Source organism: Euphorbia lathyris, chromosome 8, assembly GCF_963576675.1.
Source record: "Euphorbia lathyris chromosome 8, ddEupLath1.1, whole genome shotgun sequence".
NCBI classification, from domain to species: domain Eukaryota; kingdom Viridiplantae; phylum Streptophyta; class Magnoliopsida; order Malpighiales; family Euphorbiaceae; genus Euphorbia; species Euphorbia lathyris.
Window position 1 is genome coordinate 12,174,570 of NC_088917.1, and position 20,282 is coordinate 12,194,851.

Here is a 20,282-nt window from a genome sequence, read left to right on the forward strand (position 1 = left end):
CTCTCTCCTCTTTGTTAATTTTTCTCTCTCTAGAATCAATTCAACATAGGAGCAATGGATGTATGTGTTCGAGTATACTTATTCTTCTTCTCTACCGACCATTATTACCTCCACCTCTGGTCGACTTCCCCTCCATTCAGTGACTCACCACCATCTCAGTTTTGTTGTCTTCTTCCTTTCTTTTCTCTTCCATTCAAACTAATACAAAAATTTGTCCTGGTCAAACTTGCTAAAGTAATCGAGAAATTTATATAGAACCTACAAGATGACCAGAGGTGGAGGTCATAATGATCGGTAGATAAGAAGAATAGGTATACCCGAACACATACATCCATTGCTCTTATGTTGAATTGATTCTAGAGAGAGAGAAATTAACAAAGATGAGAGAGAAAGTAGAAGAAAAATAAAAAATTAAAGAAAAATAGAGAAGATGGTGTAATTGATTTTTATTTTTTATTTTGGGATTTGTTTGTGATAATTAGATAATAAGAGGGTTAATTTATAAAATAAATAAATATAAGGATATGATTAACTCTTTTGACTTTTGACTTTTTTTTAACACCGTTAGTCAATTTGGTTTGTGTTTGCTAACGGAATGAACCTCAAGATACCATTTTGTAAATTTTTAAACCACAATGGTGCTGATCGAAAATAGGTTAACCACAAGGTTTATTTTTGTACTTTTTCCTAATAATAATAAAAGAAAATTAGACTTGTAAAATCAAATATATGTGTGTATATATAAAATACTGTAGAATATGTGTAATTCGGTACAGTTCGGTGTTTTTATATTTCTTATCAAACAGAACCGAATCGAATATCGAAATGCACCTAAAAATAAAGCCAATATCGAACCGAAGTGTCAAAAAAAACCAAACCGAAAAACCGATTCAATCGGTTCGCTTCACATATATTTTTTAGACACTATTATAAAACAAAGATAATTTTGTTCCTTATTCTGTACCAATTGCATAACAGTTCGTTCTAAAAAAAATAATGTTTTTTATAATTTAATAATTGAATTGAAGATTAATATTTATAAATTCAGTGGATTTTTTGAATTTTTTTATCTAATTCGAACAAAAAGATAATTTTTTTTTTTTTGACATCCTAACATATGTTTGTGATTTGTTACTGATAAAATGACGCACGTGTGAAGTGTATATAGTAAGATTCATGGCCGAAAAGACAGTTTGATGAATTATTTCTCAAATTGATCCAATTTATCAACATTAGAAATAAAATTGTTCTTTGCTTCCAACGTTAAAAAGTAAAATTGCTCTTGACTCAAAAGATTAGAAGTATTTTTACACTTTAACGCTTCCATTTAATTAAAATATGTGTAATCCGGTGCAGTTCGGTGTTTTTGGGTATTGCTATATACCGCAAAAGTTATACTTTCTACCGCACTCTTTTGACATTTATGCCCTCCTCACAATTTCAAACCAATAACCAAAAACTCTCAAATCTTCTCTAGCTTTTGAAGCTTTTCATAAAACCCGACCTAAAACGACATACCGCCAAAGAAAGGAATGGGAAAAGGCTTAATAAATCTTCCGATAAGTTTTTTTAAAAAAAAAATATGTCCGAAATCACGGGTTCCGCCTCCGAAATCGGAGGCGGAACCCGTTTTTTTTTTTTTGCCTAAACGGAACTCCGACGCCGTTGCCACAACGGGTAGAACGGACGAACTGTTCGTTCCGCCCGTGGTGGCAACGGCGTCAGCCATACTTTCCACCGTAAGGTGGAAAGTATGGCGCACCCGTTCCACCGTAAGGTGGAACTGGGTTCCACGCTCGTTCCACCGTATGGTGGAACTGGGTGGCGCATCCGTTTAGGCTTATTCCTTAAAAAAAATTCAAAATTTAAAAAACGAATTTTTAATTTAAATTTGAGTTTCTAAAAAAAATAAAATAAAAAGGATATAAATGTCAAAAGAGTACGGTGGATTAAAAAAAATTGCAGCATATAGCAGCTCACTAAATTTTATGGACCACCACGACTTGTACAAAAAAAAAAAAACGTTTTGTATGAGTCTTGTATGAATAGACAGGGAATTCAGGACGATAAAACTTTTTTCCATAATTGTACCAATATAACGATGCCTATAATTTTATGAACAAATTATAGGCATCGTTATAGTGATACAATTGTTCTCAATTGAGGAAAAAAGTTTTGTTGTCCTGGATTCCCGGTCGACTCATACAAAACGATGCCTATAAATTTATGAACCATAGGATGACAATAATAAAGTTACTTTCGTACCTAAAATTCACGATGAAAAAACTTAATTAAACATTCAAATGACTATTCTACCCTTCAAAGTACTCAATTATTACAAACAGAAGCACAGTTGTACCAGTCATCACTAGCAGCGATTCAACGCCAGCTTATAGCCAAATCATAATCAACATCCCCAACCTTGACAGATTGGATTGAACCAATCGCTCATTTCCTCGGTTTCATCGCCTCTGATCAACTTTCTTCAGGTAATTTTGGATAATTAGCTACTGTTTTTCATAGATCATACTGTTTTTAAATTACTCTAGGTAGCTAATTTGATTTCCCTTGATTGAAATACATAAGCTTAATTTAACTCTCTAATTGTTTGATTCAGATATGGCTTCCTCCTCCGTTCTTTCTTTAGCTTCTGCTCCTTCTTCTACTTCTGCCTCTCTCTCAATGCATGAGACTCTCAAGGTGATTTTTTAACTCTTTTATTTGTTTGTGTTTTCTCGGCATCAAAACGGGATATATTATGGTGGATCACTGATGGTTATTCTGATTTTCAGGGAAAAGTGAGGCTTGCGAATGGCGGTGTGAGTACATTGTTTAAGAACGAGAAGTCGAATCCCTTTTTGAAGAAGGCTAAGGTAATTGGCAGTTGGAATGGGTTTTCAGTTTTATTTATGATTTATTTAATCCGGTTTTGGCCATTTTTGGTAGTCTTGTTTAGATTTGGGGATTTTGCACTTGTACTTGATTCAAATTCTTCTGAAGTATTAACTATGTGCTTTAAGACATTTTCGTTCTTTAGCTTTTGGTTAATTGAGCTTGATAAGTTGTAATTGAACTCTTGTTGGTGCATTTTGTTTAACATTAGCTTTTGGATAATACATGGATGTGATCTAGGCTATCTGTTATTGGAAATAGCCAGTGGCGGAGCTAGAGGGGGGCGGGGGAGCCGCCACTGATAAAAGGTCATTTTGCCCCCTCTTTCAGGTGTTCAGTTAGACCCGAACTTGCTTAAAATGATTTATTAGTCACCTGAATTTGTTTAAACTGACATATTGGTCCTAAACTTGATTATAGTAATCTATTATCTTACTATAAGATGTTGCCCCCTCTCGAAAATTTCTGGATCGGCCATTGGAAATTACATGCCAAGCAACTGAAGCATGCCTTCCGCCCTCATTAGGTCCCTTCCACAAGACATTTTTGCATTTTCTGTCTGTCTTGAATAACAGAACTAGGAAGAGAAATGGACGACCAAAACCCTTGCATACTACGAATAACTGAATTGATCAACTGTAACCGCCCTGCATAAAACAAATGTTTCACACCACATGAATCAATTCTAACAGTTATACAAGATTCTAGATCATCACAATCCTCCTTTCATAATCAAGAAGAAATTAGAGGAACTCCTAGATATTTTACAGGAAGAGAACCTTCATAGAACTGTGCAACTTGCAAAATTTGTTGTTTAACAGCATCATGGATACTGTTAAAAGAGGTGGAACTTTTCCTCTCATTAACATGCAAACGTGACACACTTTCAAAATGTTTCATATACTCTTTCTCCTCTCTTTCTTGTGGTATTCTTGTTTTTGCTCAACAAGAATTTATTTATAGTTTTGTTATGCCATTAAATCCAGTAGCAACATAGTGGAGACAATTACAATAATTATGTTGTGCAAAGCCATGTTTATGTGTTGTATCATTATTAGTTACTTGCTAATTTCTATGTTCTATTATAATTTACTAAGTGTTGAAGATCACTATCATGTTCATATATTTCTATAGTTTTTTATAGGCTTATTCTAACAACAGTTTAAGATTTAGACCATTGGGATTGTTTTGGTTTCCAGATCTGAGTTTGTTGTTTTGATTATCAGTCGCCTGGACGAATATCTATGACTGTTGCAGTCAATGTATCTCGTTTTGAGGGTATAGCAATGGCTCCTCCTGATCCAATTCTTGGAGTTTCTGAAGCTTTCAGAGCAGACAATGATGCGAAGAAGCTTAACCTTGGAGTTGGGGCTTACCGAACTGAGGAACTAAACCCTTACGTGCTTGATGTCGTTAAGAAGGTTAGCTTTTTTCTTGTCAATTTCATACTTGTCTGTTCGACTACAACCTGGTTTTGAATTCCTTGTTTTCGAGTATTCTACTTTGATGACCAGATAGAACTAGTTTTATTTAAACCTTTTCGTTTTCATAGGCAGAGAATCTTATGCTGGAGAGGGGTGACAATAAAGAGGTACCTAATTGTGCTCAAATGTGTCATTGAACATAGTTTGTGTTCCTATTTTTCTCTAACTTGCCTCGTATTTGTCATGTTATTTTAGTACCTGCCAATTGAAGGTTTAGCTGCATTTAATAAGGCAACTGCAGAATTATTGTTTGGAGCAGACAACCCGGTTATCAAGCAACAAAGAGTACGTGCCGGGATAGGACTTTTCCTTAACCGGAAAATGACCATTGCGGTTTTATATAATAGATAAGTGTTATACTGGTTTCTAATTTTTGTAAAATGATTTCCAGGTTGCAACTGTCCAAGGTCTTTCAGGCACTGGTTCTCTTCGATTGGCAGCCGCTCTCATCGAGAGATACTTTCCCGGAGCAAACGTTCTGATATCATCTCCAACCTGGGGTGTGTGATGTTAATAGCACTTCTGTTTTAAACAGCACTCGTGAGGTTCTAGCTTCTCATAGCCATCGTTATATTGCAGGTAATCATAAGAACATTTTCAATGATGCTAGAGTCCCATGGTCGGAGTACCGATATTATGATCCGAGGACTGTTGGTTTGGATTTTGAGGGGATGATAGCAGACATTAAGGTTAGATCTTAACCTGTAATATTGAATTTAAATACTTCTTGATTTGTGTGTTCATGCATAATTTGTATCCTAGAATGAATCCTGTCCCTAGTCATGATCGAATTTTAACTGCAGGCAGCCCCTGAAGGATCATTTATTTTGCTTCATGGCTGTGCTCACAACCCTACCGGAATTGACCCAACTCCCGAGCAGTGGGAAAAAATTGCTGATGTCATACAAGAGAAGAACCACATTCCATTTTTCGATGTTGCATACCAGGTATGTATTACATAATTTCAGCTGCAACATTGATTCTTTTCATGATGAACTAGGTGCGAAAGGTGAAATGAAATCTGTGTTGTTGTAATATCATATAGAAGTTTTTTCAATCCCAGCTATGAATGTACTCCAGGGATTTGCTAGCGGAAGCCTCGATGAAGATGCAGCATCAGTGAGGTTGTTTGCAGCGCGTGGAATGGAGCTTCTTGTTGCTCAGTCGTACAGCAAAAATTTGGGTCTATATGCAGAAAGGATTGGGGCAATTAATGTTGTCTGCTCATCAGCAGATGCCGCGGCAAGGTGCATTAGAAGTCCGAAATTTTGTGATAGTTCACTTCTCGGTTGAGTTTTAGATAGCATTCCCATTCTTTATTGTACCCACTTCAAGTATTTTTCTCGAATTTTCAGGGTGAAGAGCCAACTGAAGAGGATTGCACGCCCAATGTACTCGAACCCTCCTGTTCACGGGGCTAGAATCGTCGCCAATGTTGTCGGTGATTCAACTCTCTTCGATGAATGGAAAGCGGAGATGGAAATGATGGCTGGAAGGATAAAAGGTGTGAGGCAAAAATTGTATGATTGCCTCTCAACAAAAGATAAAAGCGGAAAGGACTGGTCTTTTGTATTGAAACAGATTGGCATGTTCTCATTCACTGGCTTGAACAAAACTCAGGTAATTGCCCTGGATTTTTGCACTTACTTAGTAAAAATGCATTGATGGTCACTGAAATTTGGGGTATTTTTCACAAATATCAATGAAGTTCATTTTCTTTCAATAAAATTACCGAACACGTCTTAGTTCTATAGCTGACATGGCAAAAACGAGCCATCCTAAGCCACAATTTTTTTTCTTTAAAAAAGAGAGATAAGGTACAGTAGAGGCCCTTGTACTTGGTCAAATAATTTGATTCACGTCCTAAACTTTGGAAATGTCTCATTAGCTCCTCTGAACTTGTTTAAACTGACATGTTGGCCCTTTAAACTTGCTTAAAGTGGCATGTTGGCCCCCTAAACTTGTTGAAAGTGTTCTATTAGCTCCTTGAACTTGATAAGTGCTTCAACTTCTCCCAATGTCGACTTTGCTCTGCCATGTAGGACTTAGAGTTAATCATGTCACTTTAATCAACTTCAAGAGGCTACTTGGTCGTTTTCAAAGTTTTGGAGGGCAATCTACTTTTATGGCTAACTTGGAGGGGCTAGGGATTTATAAAAAGGGGCGGCCCGGTGCATTACGCGTCCCCGCTAAGCGAGGGTCCGGGGAGGGGTCCCACCACAAGGGTGTACTGGGGCAAGCCTTCCCTTGCCAATTTTTTGGCAAGAGGCCGCTCCTAAGACTCGAAGCCGTGACCTTCGGTCACACGACAACAACGTTTTACTGTTGCGCCAAGGCTCGCCCTCGGGCTAGGGATTTATAGCCTTTAAAAAAATCACATCCTTGTCCGACCTAGCACTTAGTTGGCATTATATAATGAACCGTCTTTCGTGTCACGTCAACAGTTCCAAGAATTGGCTGGAATGATTTTATTGAAATCAAATGTGAAATTCAGTGAAAGAAAATGAAGTTCAGTAACTTTTGTGAAACAGACCCGAACCTTAGTTACCGTTTATGTATTTTACTCCCTAACTTTTATTCTATTTCTATGTGCTTATACATAAGTTTTCTAATAAGTTACATGCATATATACATATATATATATATATTTGGGGGTTTGTACAGAGTGAAAGTATGAGCAACAAGTGGCATATATACATGACAAAGGATGGAAGGATTTCGCTGGCCGGATTATCTTTAGCAAAATGTGAATACCTTGCAGATGCTATCATTGATTCATATCACAATGTCAGCTGAATTGATTGATAATTGCCATATAAACTACAATATTAGAAACAAAATCAATGAGAAGTTTTGTTTACTTCAAATGTTAATGATAGACATGATGAGTTCATATGATTTCTAACTTTTGTAATAAAATTACAGTCAGACTCAGTTCTGTAAGAAATTCTGTAACTAAACTGTTTTTTTATACTGCTTTTACTGTCTTGTCTGATCTCTTTTATCATTTAGATTGTTGAATTGGAGTTTCTCTTGCTTTGGCCTAATTTTGTGTGACTGTTCCTATTATTCTTAGGCTGTGTTGCACAGAAATTTCTCGTCAATAGTATTTTCGTGTGTTTCACTTTCGTTTCTGTTTCCTAGCTATGTTTCTATTTAGAAATAATGTTTTCTGGTGTCGGTTTTTGTGCAACATAGATCTGAGGATAATCCAAGAGTAAGGCTTGGTTAAAAAAGTTTCCTATTATAATGTTAATTTTAACTTTGTTAGAGGGTGTATGAAACTAGTGTTCAAAATATCCGTTTCAAATGTAAAGAATCTGGTGATTGAATCACAGTGTTTCCTTTCCTTTAGCCTCTAATTAATGTCCTAATTTATAAATTTTAGACCTCAATTCATAAATTCTAAAAAATATATTTTAGACCCTTAATTTATAAAACATAGTTCTTAAAATATATGAAAATGATTTTTTCAGTTTGACATTGCTATTTGATATAGTTATAAATAATTTTATAAATCTGAATTTCTGTGTAAGTTTCCTTCTAAATCTAACAAATTTTAGGAATTAGATCTGTAATATTTTACAAATTTTAAGATTTGGGTTGAAATTGAGGGCCCAAAGGCAAATAATGTAAATTTTTAAAGGGTGAAAGGGAAAATGACACAGAAATTCATCTTTTAACAATTATTTATAACTATATATCAAGTCATAATTTTGGATTATGTTAAACTAGTAAAATCAGTATTTTTAATATATTTTAAGGATTAAAATTTATAAATTAGAAGTCCAGAATATATTTTCTACGATTTATGATTTATGAATTGGAGTCTAAAATTTTTAAACTATAGTGTAAAATCATAATATATAGAGAATAATAACATATTAAGAATTAAGTTTGGTGATATGACTTTGTTGTAATTTTGTACTTAATTATGATATTCATGTATTTGACCCGTACATAAAACTCATAAGTAGAATATTTACAATTACTTTATACTGTAAAAAGAAATTATTCCTTTGTCAAATTTATCAGTTTTTTATACACCCGTACTTCACTTCTCTTTTTTCAAAATTACTGATTTTACTAGTTTGACATAATCCAAAATTATGACTTGACATAGTTGTAAATAGTTCTTAAAAAGATGAATTTCTGTGTAATTTTTCCAAGAGTCTGTCTGCTTTATAATTGTTCGTGGGTCAGGTTGAGGCCTCACGTGCTTATACTAAAAACATTCAGCTCACGGAGTTCATGTTGGGCTTGGGTTTGAATAATCAAATTCGCAGCCCAGTTCATAGAAATCCACTTATTTATTTTCAAATTATGTTATATAAAATATATTTATAATATAATATCTTAATTTTAGATATAATCTTTTTATATAAATTAATATTAATAGTTCGTGTTCTATTGTTAAAAAATTTCAACCCCAATACAAAAATAACCATTTTTCAAGTCCAGTGCACTGGACATGAGCTGGACAGGTATCAGAGTCTGTGAATAAAGTTTACTAGCCCTTATATTTTTGGAATGAGATGTGAGTTTCATATGGTTGATAGAATTTAAAAATATAAATTAGTATTAAAACTGCTAAATTACTCTAATAAAATTAGTATTTTGATTTTTCTAAAAAAGTTAATGTTGATAAATTTTAATTATTAAAATACTTAAATATTATAAGATATTACTATATATACATACTCAATTACATAAAAAAAAATGTAAATTATAAAATAAGAGGCAATTTTATGCAAATTAAACAATACTCTTTAAAATACTCCAATTACTTCTTCAAAAAAAAATAAAAAATACTCCAACTAGAAAGATTAATATTAATGATTCTTTTACAAATGTGAACAAAATTCAAGTACACTTGAGTCCATCCCCTCAGCCCAAATGGCCATAAAATACACAAGAAAACTAAATATGCACATGAACAAGATTAGTGGTATGGATCAATACCTTATCTAATAAAAGAAAAAAATATATATGGATAAATTGCATCGAATGTCACTGAATATTATTTTCTTTCAATAAAATCACTGAACTTGATGATTGATCTCAGTCCAAGTCATTCCGTCTATTTGGATATAAAACGCATTGAAACGTAAACGTAACACAAAAGACAGTTAATTATATACCAATTAAGTGCCACGTCGATCTTTCAAAACATTTTTGTAGCTTAGAATGCTACACTTGACACACATATGATGTCAGCTATAAGAATCAGACATGTCCGACATGGCGCTTAGTTGGTATCATCAATGGTGGCGGAGACAGCCCAGTGCTTGGGGCCAGAACCTCAGTAGGGTCATGCCTCCCCCAAAATTAGCCCCTTTCTACTCTTCTACCTTTTCCCACTTTTTTCATCCGTCCCTCTCTACCACCCGACAACATGACTAAAATTACCCTTCTAATCTTAAATCCCGACTCCGCCACCAGGTATCAACCGTCTTTTGTGCTACAACTACATTCCAATGAGTTTTTGTACCTAAATTAGAACGACTTCATTGAAATCAAGTTATATTACCGAAAGAAAATGAAATTCAATAACTTTTTGTATTAACTATTCAGAGACTCCCGGCAGGAAGTGCAGTCTGCGGTGTAATTCTTAATGTTCCTCCGAGCTCAAAAGGAACAAGCGGAATGAGAGAATGCACAACATCTGTTATCAATGGACGATACGACGGTTCTGGCTGCACACACAGCACAGCTACTGCTGCAACCTGCACAGATTTTGAATGTTCCATCAGCAAATTTCCAAATTTCACTGCGGACTTTCATCGAACAGCATATGAGCAATCAAAATAAACCCCCAACTATATGGATTCCTCTTTCTCTTTCCTAAATTCCAGCCTCAGTGCTCAATATCTCTGCGGACTTTCATCGAACAGTATATGAGCAATCAAAATAAATCTCCGGACACAACTATATGGATTCCTCGTTTCTAATTTCCAATCTCACTGATCAATTTTAGCATTAGGTTATCGAAAATTAGAAAAAACTCGTTTGACTGGTATTTAACTATTACCTCACATCTTCCGAATATAAATTATGTTTCAGATGTTTAGTCTATTGATAAAATTACAAAAATTATGTTAAAATTCTAAAAACTAAATCTGCTACACATAAGTTAATAAAACAAAAATATTTGTCAAACAGTATAAAATATTTATTGTGTTATTAATATAATTACAAAAAATGTATAAAACTGCTTTAATTTATCGACAAAGTTATTTGGAAGTTCGATGTGGGTAAATAATAGTCAAACAAGTCTTTTCAAATTTTTGATAGCGTAGAACTAAAATTGATCTCGATTGAAAACGTTAAGTTAAATTTGCGTCATTTCATAAGTTAAGGCTAAATAAGCACTTTGTGTTAGGAATTTGGCTCTTATCCCCAAACAAATTAATGGCTAAGTTTCACGAAAATTCTTTTTCAATAGCGTTTTTGCATTTCATATCCATCTGGCTATCATTTATTTTAGAAATAACACGTTTATTTTAGAAATAACAGTTTCCGTGCCCGTTTCCTTTAGGTGAAATATAAAATCAATGGAATTCAATTAAAAAAGACAAATGGAAAGAAATAGAGTGAAGTGATGAATTAGGAAGAGTTTTAGGTGTTTGGTTAATGATCTCTTGTTTGCCTTTTACACCTAAAAAGTAACCTAAAAACAGCTTTTTCCAACAGCAAACCGTAACAGCAAACAACAAATAGTAAGTAAAATAAACAGACACTTATTGTTGGGCAAAAACAAACCTGGAAAAGGTACTTGTCATTTACAGCATCTTTTATGACAGGATCCACAATGTTTGGAAGTGAAGTTCTGTTTGTAAGCTGAGGCATGGCCTGCACATTTTAAATATAAGCTATAATATTCAACACCATCCATTTTTTGAATCTCAAAGAAAGTTCTAGAAGATGTATACCCAAGTCACTATTGATTGGCAATGAGCTGCTGATAATTTTTCCACAGGCTTTCTTCCTAATAGAAGCTCCAAAAGCACTACTCCAAATGCATACACATCACTCTTTTCTGTTAACTCCCCTGAAAATTCAAAATAAAAACTATAATTTTAGATAATAATAAAAACTATTCTTCGATTATCAGTTTAAACTTTTAGTTCAATGAGTTATTTAATATGGTATCAGAACCTACTTAGACTAAGTAGAATCAGATTCGAATCCTGGCATTTCCATTTGTTGATTAATATTCGACACATAGTAAAACCTTTCGAGCCCAATAGGCATTTGTGTGAGGATGTGTCAGATAATAATAATAATAAAAACTATTGTTGATTCAAATGATTTTTCGACAATTGGCAAGTTAGGATAATTTAAGACATTATTAAAAAAGACACAAATATTTTATTCATATATTCTAAACCAGTTGTATATCAATTAGTGTGCGGAATACATGATAAGAAACTAGATAAGATGGGATCCACGTGTATATACGTATCTTTGATCAGTCGTAATATGGCACATAGGTACAATAGAATAACCGAATTTATGACTCAGGCGAGAGTTTTTATATCTGAATTTCAGGTAAAATTACATCAATGGTACTTAAATTTTATTCTAGTTCACACTTTGGTACCTAGATCACATTTTGTTCAAAAATATATTTAAAGTAACGATGACAGGACAACTTAATATATTTTACCGGTCAATGCGAGTTTCACGAGTTAATTACATCATTGGCACCTGAACTTTACCATGAATCACACCTTGGTACCTGGATTATATTTTATCTTAAAAATATACCTCAAGTAAAGGTGACTGAACAATTTAATACATTTGAATCGGTTAGTGACTGGTTAACGTGAGTTTTACCATTTTGAACTAAACATTCGGACTCACTCTACACTCAATTAACATAAAATTACAATACTACCATTTAACATATATGAAATTTTATGTTAATGGAGTATACGATGGGTCTCAATTTTTAATTTAAAATGGTCAAACTCGCATTGACCGATCACTGATCGGTCAAATATACTAAAATGTTGAGTTATCTTCACTTAAAGGTGTATCTTTTGGACAAAATGAAATCTAAGTACCCAAGTGTGAATTAGGGTAAGTTCAAATACCAATGGTGTAATTTACTAGTCAAACTCGCATTGACCGGTAACATATATTAAATTATCCGGTCATCGCTACTCTATGTATATTTTTGAGACAAAATGTAATTTAGGTATCAAAATGTGAACTAGGTAAAGTTCAGATACCATTATTGGTGTAATTTACTCCTGAAATTTACCCAACTTGCTCATTTTAGACCATCAATAGTATTATATTATTTATAATATTAGGGGTAAAATTTGATATTAATTGATAGATATTTATTTATTTATTTTGGTACTTATCCTATATAAATAAATTTTTTCTTTTGAGGGAATCCTATATAAATAATTAAATTTCAGAATCCAAATGAGATCATTTTTAGTTGTTTGGCATATTATATATGGTTGTGAAGCTAAATAAGAAAATGACAGCACATGTGGATTGCTGGGAATCTCTGACCATATACTAATTATAAAATTATCAAATATCAACATCAGTCACATAATATAATCTGAATTGGTCAACAATAATTTTAAAAAATTAATAATTTGATAATATCTAACTTTTTTATTGAACCCACTAGTAGTCCTCATATTAGCAAATATAAAATTTCTAAATTTTATTTCTGTCAACAATTTAATTCATCCTATTAAAAAAACCATCTAAAATTCTACTATGTAAAAAGTTAAAGATTAATAAATTATTACCTTAAAGAAAGAGACAAGGGCAAATTTATCTTTAAGATTAAATTGAGATAAAATTTCTGCTATAAGGAAAAATTAAACTATTTTTTATAGGCTTAATATATTGAAAATAACACAATAATAGATCATGTGGTTTGGTCGATTTGCAAACACAGTAGTCATGATTTAAAATTTTATGAACAAGGATGTTGTTCTTTGTGAAGTTTATAAACTTAGTCATTCCATCAAAAATTGTGTCAAAACTTTACAAATTAACTAAATTACAAGTATTATTCGACTGCAAATTTCACAAGCACAAGATCCGTGTTTGCAAACTTTTAAAACACGAGAACTGTCTTTACAAAATCGGTTCCACAAAATTTATATTTATACTTTTCTCTAATATATTTTTAGCTCCTTATACTAATCCAGAAAAGTCAACTATCCTTTTATACTTTGAAAACATCTTATTTATCCCTGAACTTACTTAAAATGACCCCTTCCCTTAGTCGACTAAGGGACGGAAATTTTAGACAAGTTGAAATACATATTAGTTTACCCAAGTTTAGAAGTCAATATATCACTGTAAGCAAGTTCAAAAAGCCAATAGGTCATTCGTTGATTTTTTTTTTTTAGACAAATAGCAAGGATTAGAGGGCGAGCTTTGACGCAACGGTAAACTTTGCTGTCGTGTGACTGAGAGGCCACGGGTTCGAGTTTTAGGAGCGGCCTCTTGTCAAAAAAAAAAATTGGCAGGGAAGGCTTGCCCCCAATACATCCTTGTGGTGGGACCCCTCCCCGGACCCTCGCTTAAGCGGGGACGCCTAGTGCACCGGGCCGCTTTTTTTTTAAGACAAATAGCAAGGATTAGGCCTAGTTTACAGAATGAGGACAAAAATAACCCTTATCCCCAAGTTATATTAATGGAAATGCAATTTGGCAAAAAGGGTATTTAGGGAAATGAAATGACAAAGTAGAATTTGCATACCATCTAACATATACTCTGGGGCAACATAACCTACAGTGCCTGAGAGTTTGAGTTTGTTCCTGTTATAGCTGCAATCTGCTACAGCAAGTCCGAAATCTGATAACTGAAACCGGGCAAATATTAATAAGAAAATGACTAAATTGTCCTTTTTTTAGCAGAAAGCAAAGCATATGATAAATAATAAATAGAATAGTCTTTTTTGTTTTACCTTAGCATTGAAGTTGGAATCCAAAAGAATATTAGATGATTTCAGATCTCTATGTATCACTGGTGGCTTGCAGAATTCATGAAGATATTCTAATCCCCTAGTCAAACAATTTGGCATAAATAAATACTATAAGATTCAAATTCATATTTTGAAACGTGTATTACTTTAAATAAATTTAGGAGGAAATATGGCATTTTAAGCAAGTTCAGGAGGCTAATAAGTTACTTTAATCAAGTTCAGGGAGCTAACTGATCACTTTAAGCAACTTCAGAGGGGCGATAAGCGGCCAACTTAAAAAAGTTCAAGGAATTAATAGGTCTTTTCAAAGTAAAGTGGGAAATCGGCGTTTCAGCCAATTTTAAAGTTGTAATCGAGCCGAGCCAAGCTTTGACCTACTCATGCTCGGCTCTTGTCAGAAAATTGACGACCTCGAGCTCAACATCCTATATGTGAGCTGCTCGCGAGATTGTTCACGAGCTAGACTCGCGAGCAAGTTGTTAATTTTGTTCATAAGCTTCGTTTGCGAACAACTCAACAATTATCATTTGCAATTTCTTTAAAACAAAACTACATAATTTTGAAACCTATAAAAATAAAATTTACAAAACTATTATTAATAAAATACTCGAACTAAGCTTATTCATGAACATGCTCATGAACATTATAATCGAACTTCTTTCATGAACCTATACCCGAGTCTCCTCGCGAGCTTTCAAGTCGAGTTTCGTCGTGCTCAAACTCAGTTTGTTTATAAATCAAGTCAAACACGTATTCAACGAGTGGCTCGGCTCATTTACAACCCTAACCAATTTGGAGGGGATATGAATCTATTAGGCCTTTTTTACCCTTTTACTTGGCAAAATTTTGACATCTAACTTCTAAAGTTAAATTTTCTAACAGTTCAATCCTTTTACTTTGAATATTGAAATTTAACACAGCCTGCTAAATGGGGCAAGAGTTATGTGATCAGAGGCGGAACCAGAACAAAATCTTTTAAATAGTAAAAGAGACGGAGACGGGGCTGAAGCCCCGTCATTGATGGAATCTCGGGGTTATCCGCAGGGTAGGAAATCGACGGATCCTTCATGACCCTCTTAGATCCGTCTCTGTATATGATGTACTCTTAGTGCAAATGAGGAGTTGAATTTCAACGAAAATCGAAGTTTAAGGGCTAAATGTCAATTTTTATATAAAACAAGGACCAAAGATATTGTTTTGCACAAAACTAGAAATTGAAGAATGTTAGAATCTTGAGAGAGTAACTCACTTTGCTATGTCAAGAGCAATCTTTAACCTCATATGCCAAGTTAATGAAGATCCCCGAGAAGGTCCTATAACATAAACACAAAATGTTAGCAAGTCCTTACATATGTCCAGAAAAACCGAATGATCCTCCAACTTTGAAAACAATCAATTAACTCCTTCCAACTTGTTTAAAATGACACGATTAAACTTATGTGGACAAATTGAAGCACGCGTCAGTTTAAACAAAGTGAAAATAGGTGGCTTTAAGTAAACTCGAGATTAATAGATAACTTTAAGCAAATTTAAGGAGTTAATCGATTGTTTTCAAAGTTCGGAGGCAATCTAATTTTATGACAAGCACAAGAAAAATTAGATAATCACCATGTAATATATCTTCAAGGGAGCCATTTTGCATCAATTCATAAACAATAAAGCCCATTTCTTCATGAACACTATAACCCATAAGAGAGATTATGTTTGGATTGTGAATTTTGCTTAACAAATCCACTTCATTCTGCAATTCCAACAAAATATTGTCAATTTAAACATCACAAGGAAGAAAGGAAATCTCAATTCTTGTTCCAGAAATCTCTTATTTACCCTCTAAACTTGCTTAAGGTGACTTATTGATTCTGCGGAGATTTTGGACAAGTTGAAGTGTGTATCGCCTTAAGCAAGTTTACGAGACCCAATAGATTATTATAAGCAAATTCAGGGGCTAATAGGTCACGATTAATCTTATTTTTCCCTTTAACTTGTTTAAAATGACCTATTGGCTCTCTGAAAGTGACCTATTGGCCTCTGAAGTTTAAAACCTCTAAACTTGCTTAAAGTGTACGCACTTCAACTTATCAAAACTCTCCCCTTGCTTCACCGCGTTGATTTTATGAGATCAATAATTCACTTTAAGAAGTTCAGGGTTAAATAGAGGGTTATCAAAATATAAGTAGCAATTAGCTTTTCTGCACAACTACAGGACAAATTATTAGAAGCACTCAGTTCTCCATGTCAAATGGAGGACCTTCCATATACATTCTGTTACATGTAATATGGACCCACACATGTTATAAGTAGCTTCACTATTTTTTTTATTAAGTGGGGTTACAATACACGTCCAAAATGTAAATTGGGGGTCCTCCAAGTGACATTGAAGACCAGGTGCTTAATATAAGAACTCCAACTACAGGGGCTAGTAGAGCTGGATCAGGGGGGTTAAGGGGGCTTCAGAACCCACTGGTCGTCGAAAAACGTCGAAAATTGCATGCAAACTGTGTATGTGACCTTAATTTTTTTTACACCACCACAAACATCCCTTGAATTCGGATCCGTAAGTGCGGGGCTAGTGATGTATTAGGCCAAATTGAGCAGAAGAAAATTACCTCAAATTCTCTCTGAGCATCCTCAGTAGCACAATCAAGTTTCTTGACTGCAACTTGCTTGTCATCTTCCATTAAAGCTAAATAAACCCTTCCAAATCCACCTTCACCCAACAAATTCTCCTCTTCAAAGTTATTTGTGCCTTTCTCTAGCATCTTATAATCCATAAATGGAACAGATCCTCTGTTACTGACCAGGCTCAATGAATTAAATTTACCCAAAAATGGTGCTAATGATACTCCTCCTTTCTCCATATCTTCACATTCACAAACCATATAAAAGATCATCAGCCAATATAACCAAATTACAATGTTAGCACTAACGTTTTGTAGACGAAGTAATTTCAAACTCCATTAAGGGTATGGGCCTATGTTATACACACTGCAAGCCCATGGGGCATTTGTGTGTGGGGGTGTGTTAGAGATTAATATAAGATTGACCTTTTAGTTCAACTGGTTCCATGACATGAGCTTTTAATTCAACTGGTTCCATGAAATGGTACCAGATCTTCTTAGACCAAACCTTCGAGGGTTCGAGTCCTGGCCACCTCATTAATTTGTGGAACTAGAAACACATGATGGGATGGGTCTGTGATGTACACGCTGCAAGCCCATAGGACATTTACGTGTGGGAGTGTATAAGAGATTAATATAAGATATATGATTGGATCTTAACTATCAGCTTGAGCTTTTAGTTCCATTAATTTGGTTTCACATTTGCACATATAAATTAACGAAAAACGGGCGTATGTTAGATTTGCCGTCAATAGAGTCTGAAATTGCTCCGTCTACAAAACAAAACGTCAAATCTAGAACTAATTTTGTACTTAATCTCTAACTTTTAAAGTAAAATACAAATGGATTCAAAATGAAGAAAAAGGTACCTGGAAATTGGGAATTTTTCTTTCCTTGATAGAACTTCCAATAATAAATGTAACAAGCAAAGGAGGGTAGAAGTATCAGAGCCAGAATGCCACAAGCAACAATTAGTAGTTTCTTCTCTAAGTTCATCTTATGATGATCTTCTTCTTCCACTCCCAATTGCAACTGAACTCCTGAAAATCAAATGAAATTCCAAAACGGAGCATGTTTAAGTAGCACATTCAATTTCTGACACGAAAACACGATTTACACATAGACGGGTTAGGAACGGGCCATAAACCGGGCTAAATAAAGGTAGGCATTCACATATATACAATAGAGGCAGTCCACAACAACCACATAGGCTGGGCGCGGATTCTAGAAATACTAGATTGGATTGAATATCTCAGAAAAAAAAAGAATTTGAATGAAATTTTGACTAATTTTGACCAAATTCAACTAGTTCGGTGAAAAAAAAGTCAACAGTTTGGTCTGATTCTAAATTCTTTTCCTCAGATACTCGATCTAATATAGCATATTTAAGGTCCATGTCCAGCCCTACCACACATAACAACAAGCAATGCATAGATGATTTTATTCGTACAAGGACACTAATTACACATCCCGAATGCCTCATTAGTAGTACTAAGGAGGCCACAGCTAAAGATTAGAAGAACCTAGACCAATCCTAGTGACAAGTCTTGGGTGACTGGTCACTCATCCTATAGTGTTTCTTGGGGCAACTCGAGACCGAGAGGCCATAGACATTAGAATGTCTCACTCGCCACTGCCTCATTAAGGAGGCCACAGCTAAAGCTGAGAAGAACCTAGACCAATCCTATTCACAATTCTCGGGTGACTGGTCACCCACCCTTTAGTGTTTCTTGGGGCAACTCGAGACCCAGAGGCAGTAATCCTAGTGACAAATCTCGGATGACTAGTTACTCATCCTATAGTGCTTCTTGGGACAACTCAAGACCCAGGGGTCGGTAGACATTAAAATGTCTCATTCGCCACTACCCCTGATGGACTAGTTACTCTCCCCCACTTTACATCCTCACTCTCCCCCGTTTTACAACTTGAAATTACAAAAGTTTCCCCCTTTACCCTCCCCTTACATTCTCCCCCACTTAGAGTATCAGCGTCCCCATGATCAGGCTCATTTCCTCCGAAGAGAGTTTAACTTTTTACTCGAACACTATTTATCTACACAACAACACAATTTATCCACACAATATGCTTGACACAACCCAATTAATATCATCATATATAATTACTCGGAATATATAAATCACATTAACACGATTATAACACTATAACCCGTTTTGACACCATTAAAAACATGAAAGACAAACCTTTTAACGAATAGACAAAAAGGGTAATCAGAAAAAAAGCCACAATTATTAGCCAATAACTTCAAACAACACATTTAGCAAGTTAATGCGGCCATTTAAACAGCATTAATTGCACCGGATTAGTTGGTTTATCTTTTAAACAACACTCCGAAGCCAAAAGCACAAAAGGGTAACTAAAAAAGTTGTCTTTTTTCTTTTTCCTTACCTGGAGAGAAAGCAGCCATGGAAGTAGAAATTGGAGAAATTGAAGAAATGGGAGAGGAAGATGGTGAGAAAACAAGAGGGTTTTGTACGGCGTGAACAAAACACAAATGAAAAACCCAAATGGGTACAAAATGAAGAAAAAGAAGAAGCTTCATTGTCTGATTTTGTCTACTAGAGAGAAGGAGATCTAAAATTTGAAAAACAAAACATCATTTTTGGGGTTTAGAAGATGATGATTGATTGAAATTGTTTTGGGATTTTCTGTAGTGGTTCTTGGACTACTTGTCCAAAACAAAACGACTTCATTTTTTGAATTTTTGTTGTTTTTTTGAATGTTTAAAGGAGGAGAAAAAGAGTAGCTTTTGAACAGTGTTTCAATGGATGTGGAGGAAAAAAATAAAAATAAAAAGGAGACAGGACAGGAAGAGAAGAGAAGAGAAGAGAGATTATTTACGTTGGAGTGGGGGCAAGTGCACACTAATCATGTGTGCTCTGAGTTTTCAATGAAAAAAGCCAGCTGCTTTCTTTTTTTCTTGATTCAGTTTTGTCAGTTTTATTTCTTTTTTTTGCATAATATGAGTGGCTAAATTATATCCACACAACTTCAATTTTGAATTTAGCAAATTTGTGAAAAAAAAAACATTACCGCAATTAGGGCCGTAAATGAGCGGTTCGGTATTCGGCTCGATTTGGTTCGATTTGTAAACGAGCCGTTTGTGAGCACAATTTACTGGCTCAGTTCGTAAACAATTTGAGCTTGAGCAGGTCAAAGCTAGGCTAGAAAACTCGCGAGCAGGCTCGATTATAGTATTTATAAACAAATTTTAGTTTAATAGTTTTGTGTTAGTTCACAAATATCTAAACTTAATATTATTTCATTTGTTATTAGATGAATTTATTCACAAACATAATA

At 34.4% G+C, this 20,282-nt stretch overlaps 2 protein-coding genes across 2 annotated transcripts; one reads left to right on the forward strand and one right to left on the reverse strand.

Annotated features, from left to right (window-relative positions):
- The first annotated feature begins 2,329 nt into the window (after window positions 1–2,329).
- On the forward strand, window positions 2,330–7,356 carry LOC136202957 (aspartate aminotransferase, chloroplastic). The gene is made up of 12 exons (XM_065993971.1): window positions 2,330–2,489; window positions 2,618–2,700; window positions 2,793–2,873; window positions 4,119–4,313; window positions 4,445–4,483; window positions 4,572–4,661; window positions 4,768–4,876; window positions 4,956–5,065; window positions 5,180–5,323; window positions 5,457–5,623; window positions 5,732–5,996; window positions 7,041–7,356. The coding sequence occupies exons 2-12, from the start codon at window positions 2,620–2,622 to the stop codon at window positions 7,170–7,172; spliced, it is 1,413 nt and encodes a 470-aa protein (XP_065850043.1). The 5' UTR covers window positions 2,330–2,489; window positions 2,618–2,619; the 3' UTR covers window positions 7,173–7,356.
- Window positions 7,357–9,185: 1,829 nt separating this feature from the next.
- On the reverse strand, window positions 9,186–19,848 carry LOC136203018 (probable receptor-like protein kinase At1g80640). The gene is made up of 10 exons (XM_065994049.1): window positions 19,371–19,848; window positions 17,834–18,004; window positions 16,953–17,206; window positions 15,955–16,087; window positions 15,596–15,659; window positions 14,329–14,425; window positions 14,121–14,223; window positions 11,309–11,427; window positions 11,139–11,228; window positions 9,186–10,102 (listed from the first exon to the last, which is right to left on the reverse strand). Exons 1-10 carry the CDS (start codon window positions 19,522–19,524, stop codon window positions 9,947–9,949), a joined length of 1,341 nt encoding a protein of 446 aa, XP_065850121.1. The 5' UTR covers window positions 19,525–19,848; the 3' UTR covers window positions 9,186–9,946.
- Window positions 19,849–20,282: the final 434 nt, after the last annotated feature.

Excerpts from the sequence above, each read along its gene's own strand:
- LOC136202957 (XM_065993971.1), top strand. The coding sequence starts at position 2,620 with ATGGCTTCCTCCTCCGTTCTTTCTTTAGCTTCTGCTCCTTCTTCTACT. Across the intron at positions 4,662-4,767 it reads CGGTTATCAAGCAACAAAGA|GTTGCAACTGTCCAAGGTCT; the intron begins GTACGTGCCGGG and ends AATGATTTCCAG. Across the intron at positions 4,877-4,955 it reads GATATCATCTCCAACCTGGG|GTAATCATAAGAACATTTTC; the intron begins GTGTGTGATGTT and ends GTTATATTGCAG.
- LOC136203018 (XM_065994049.1), bottom strand. The coding sequence starts at position 19,524 with ATGAAGCTTCTTCTTTTTCTTCATTTTGTACCCATTTGGGTTTTTCAT. Across the intron at positions 16,088-16,952 it reads ATGCTCAGAGAGAATTTGAG|AATGAAGTGGATTTGTTAAG; the intron begins GTAATTTTCTTC and ends TTGGAATTGCAG. Across the intron at positions 14,224-14,328 it reads ATTCCAACTTCAATGCTAAG|TTATCAGATTTCGGACTTGC; the intron begins GTAAAACAAAAA and ends GCCCGGTTTCAG.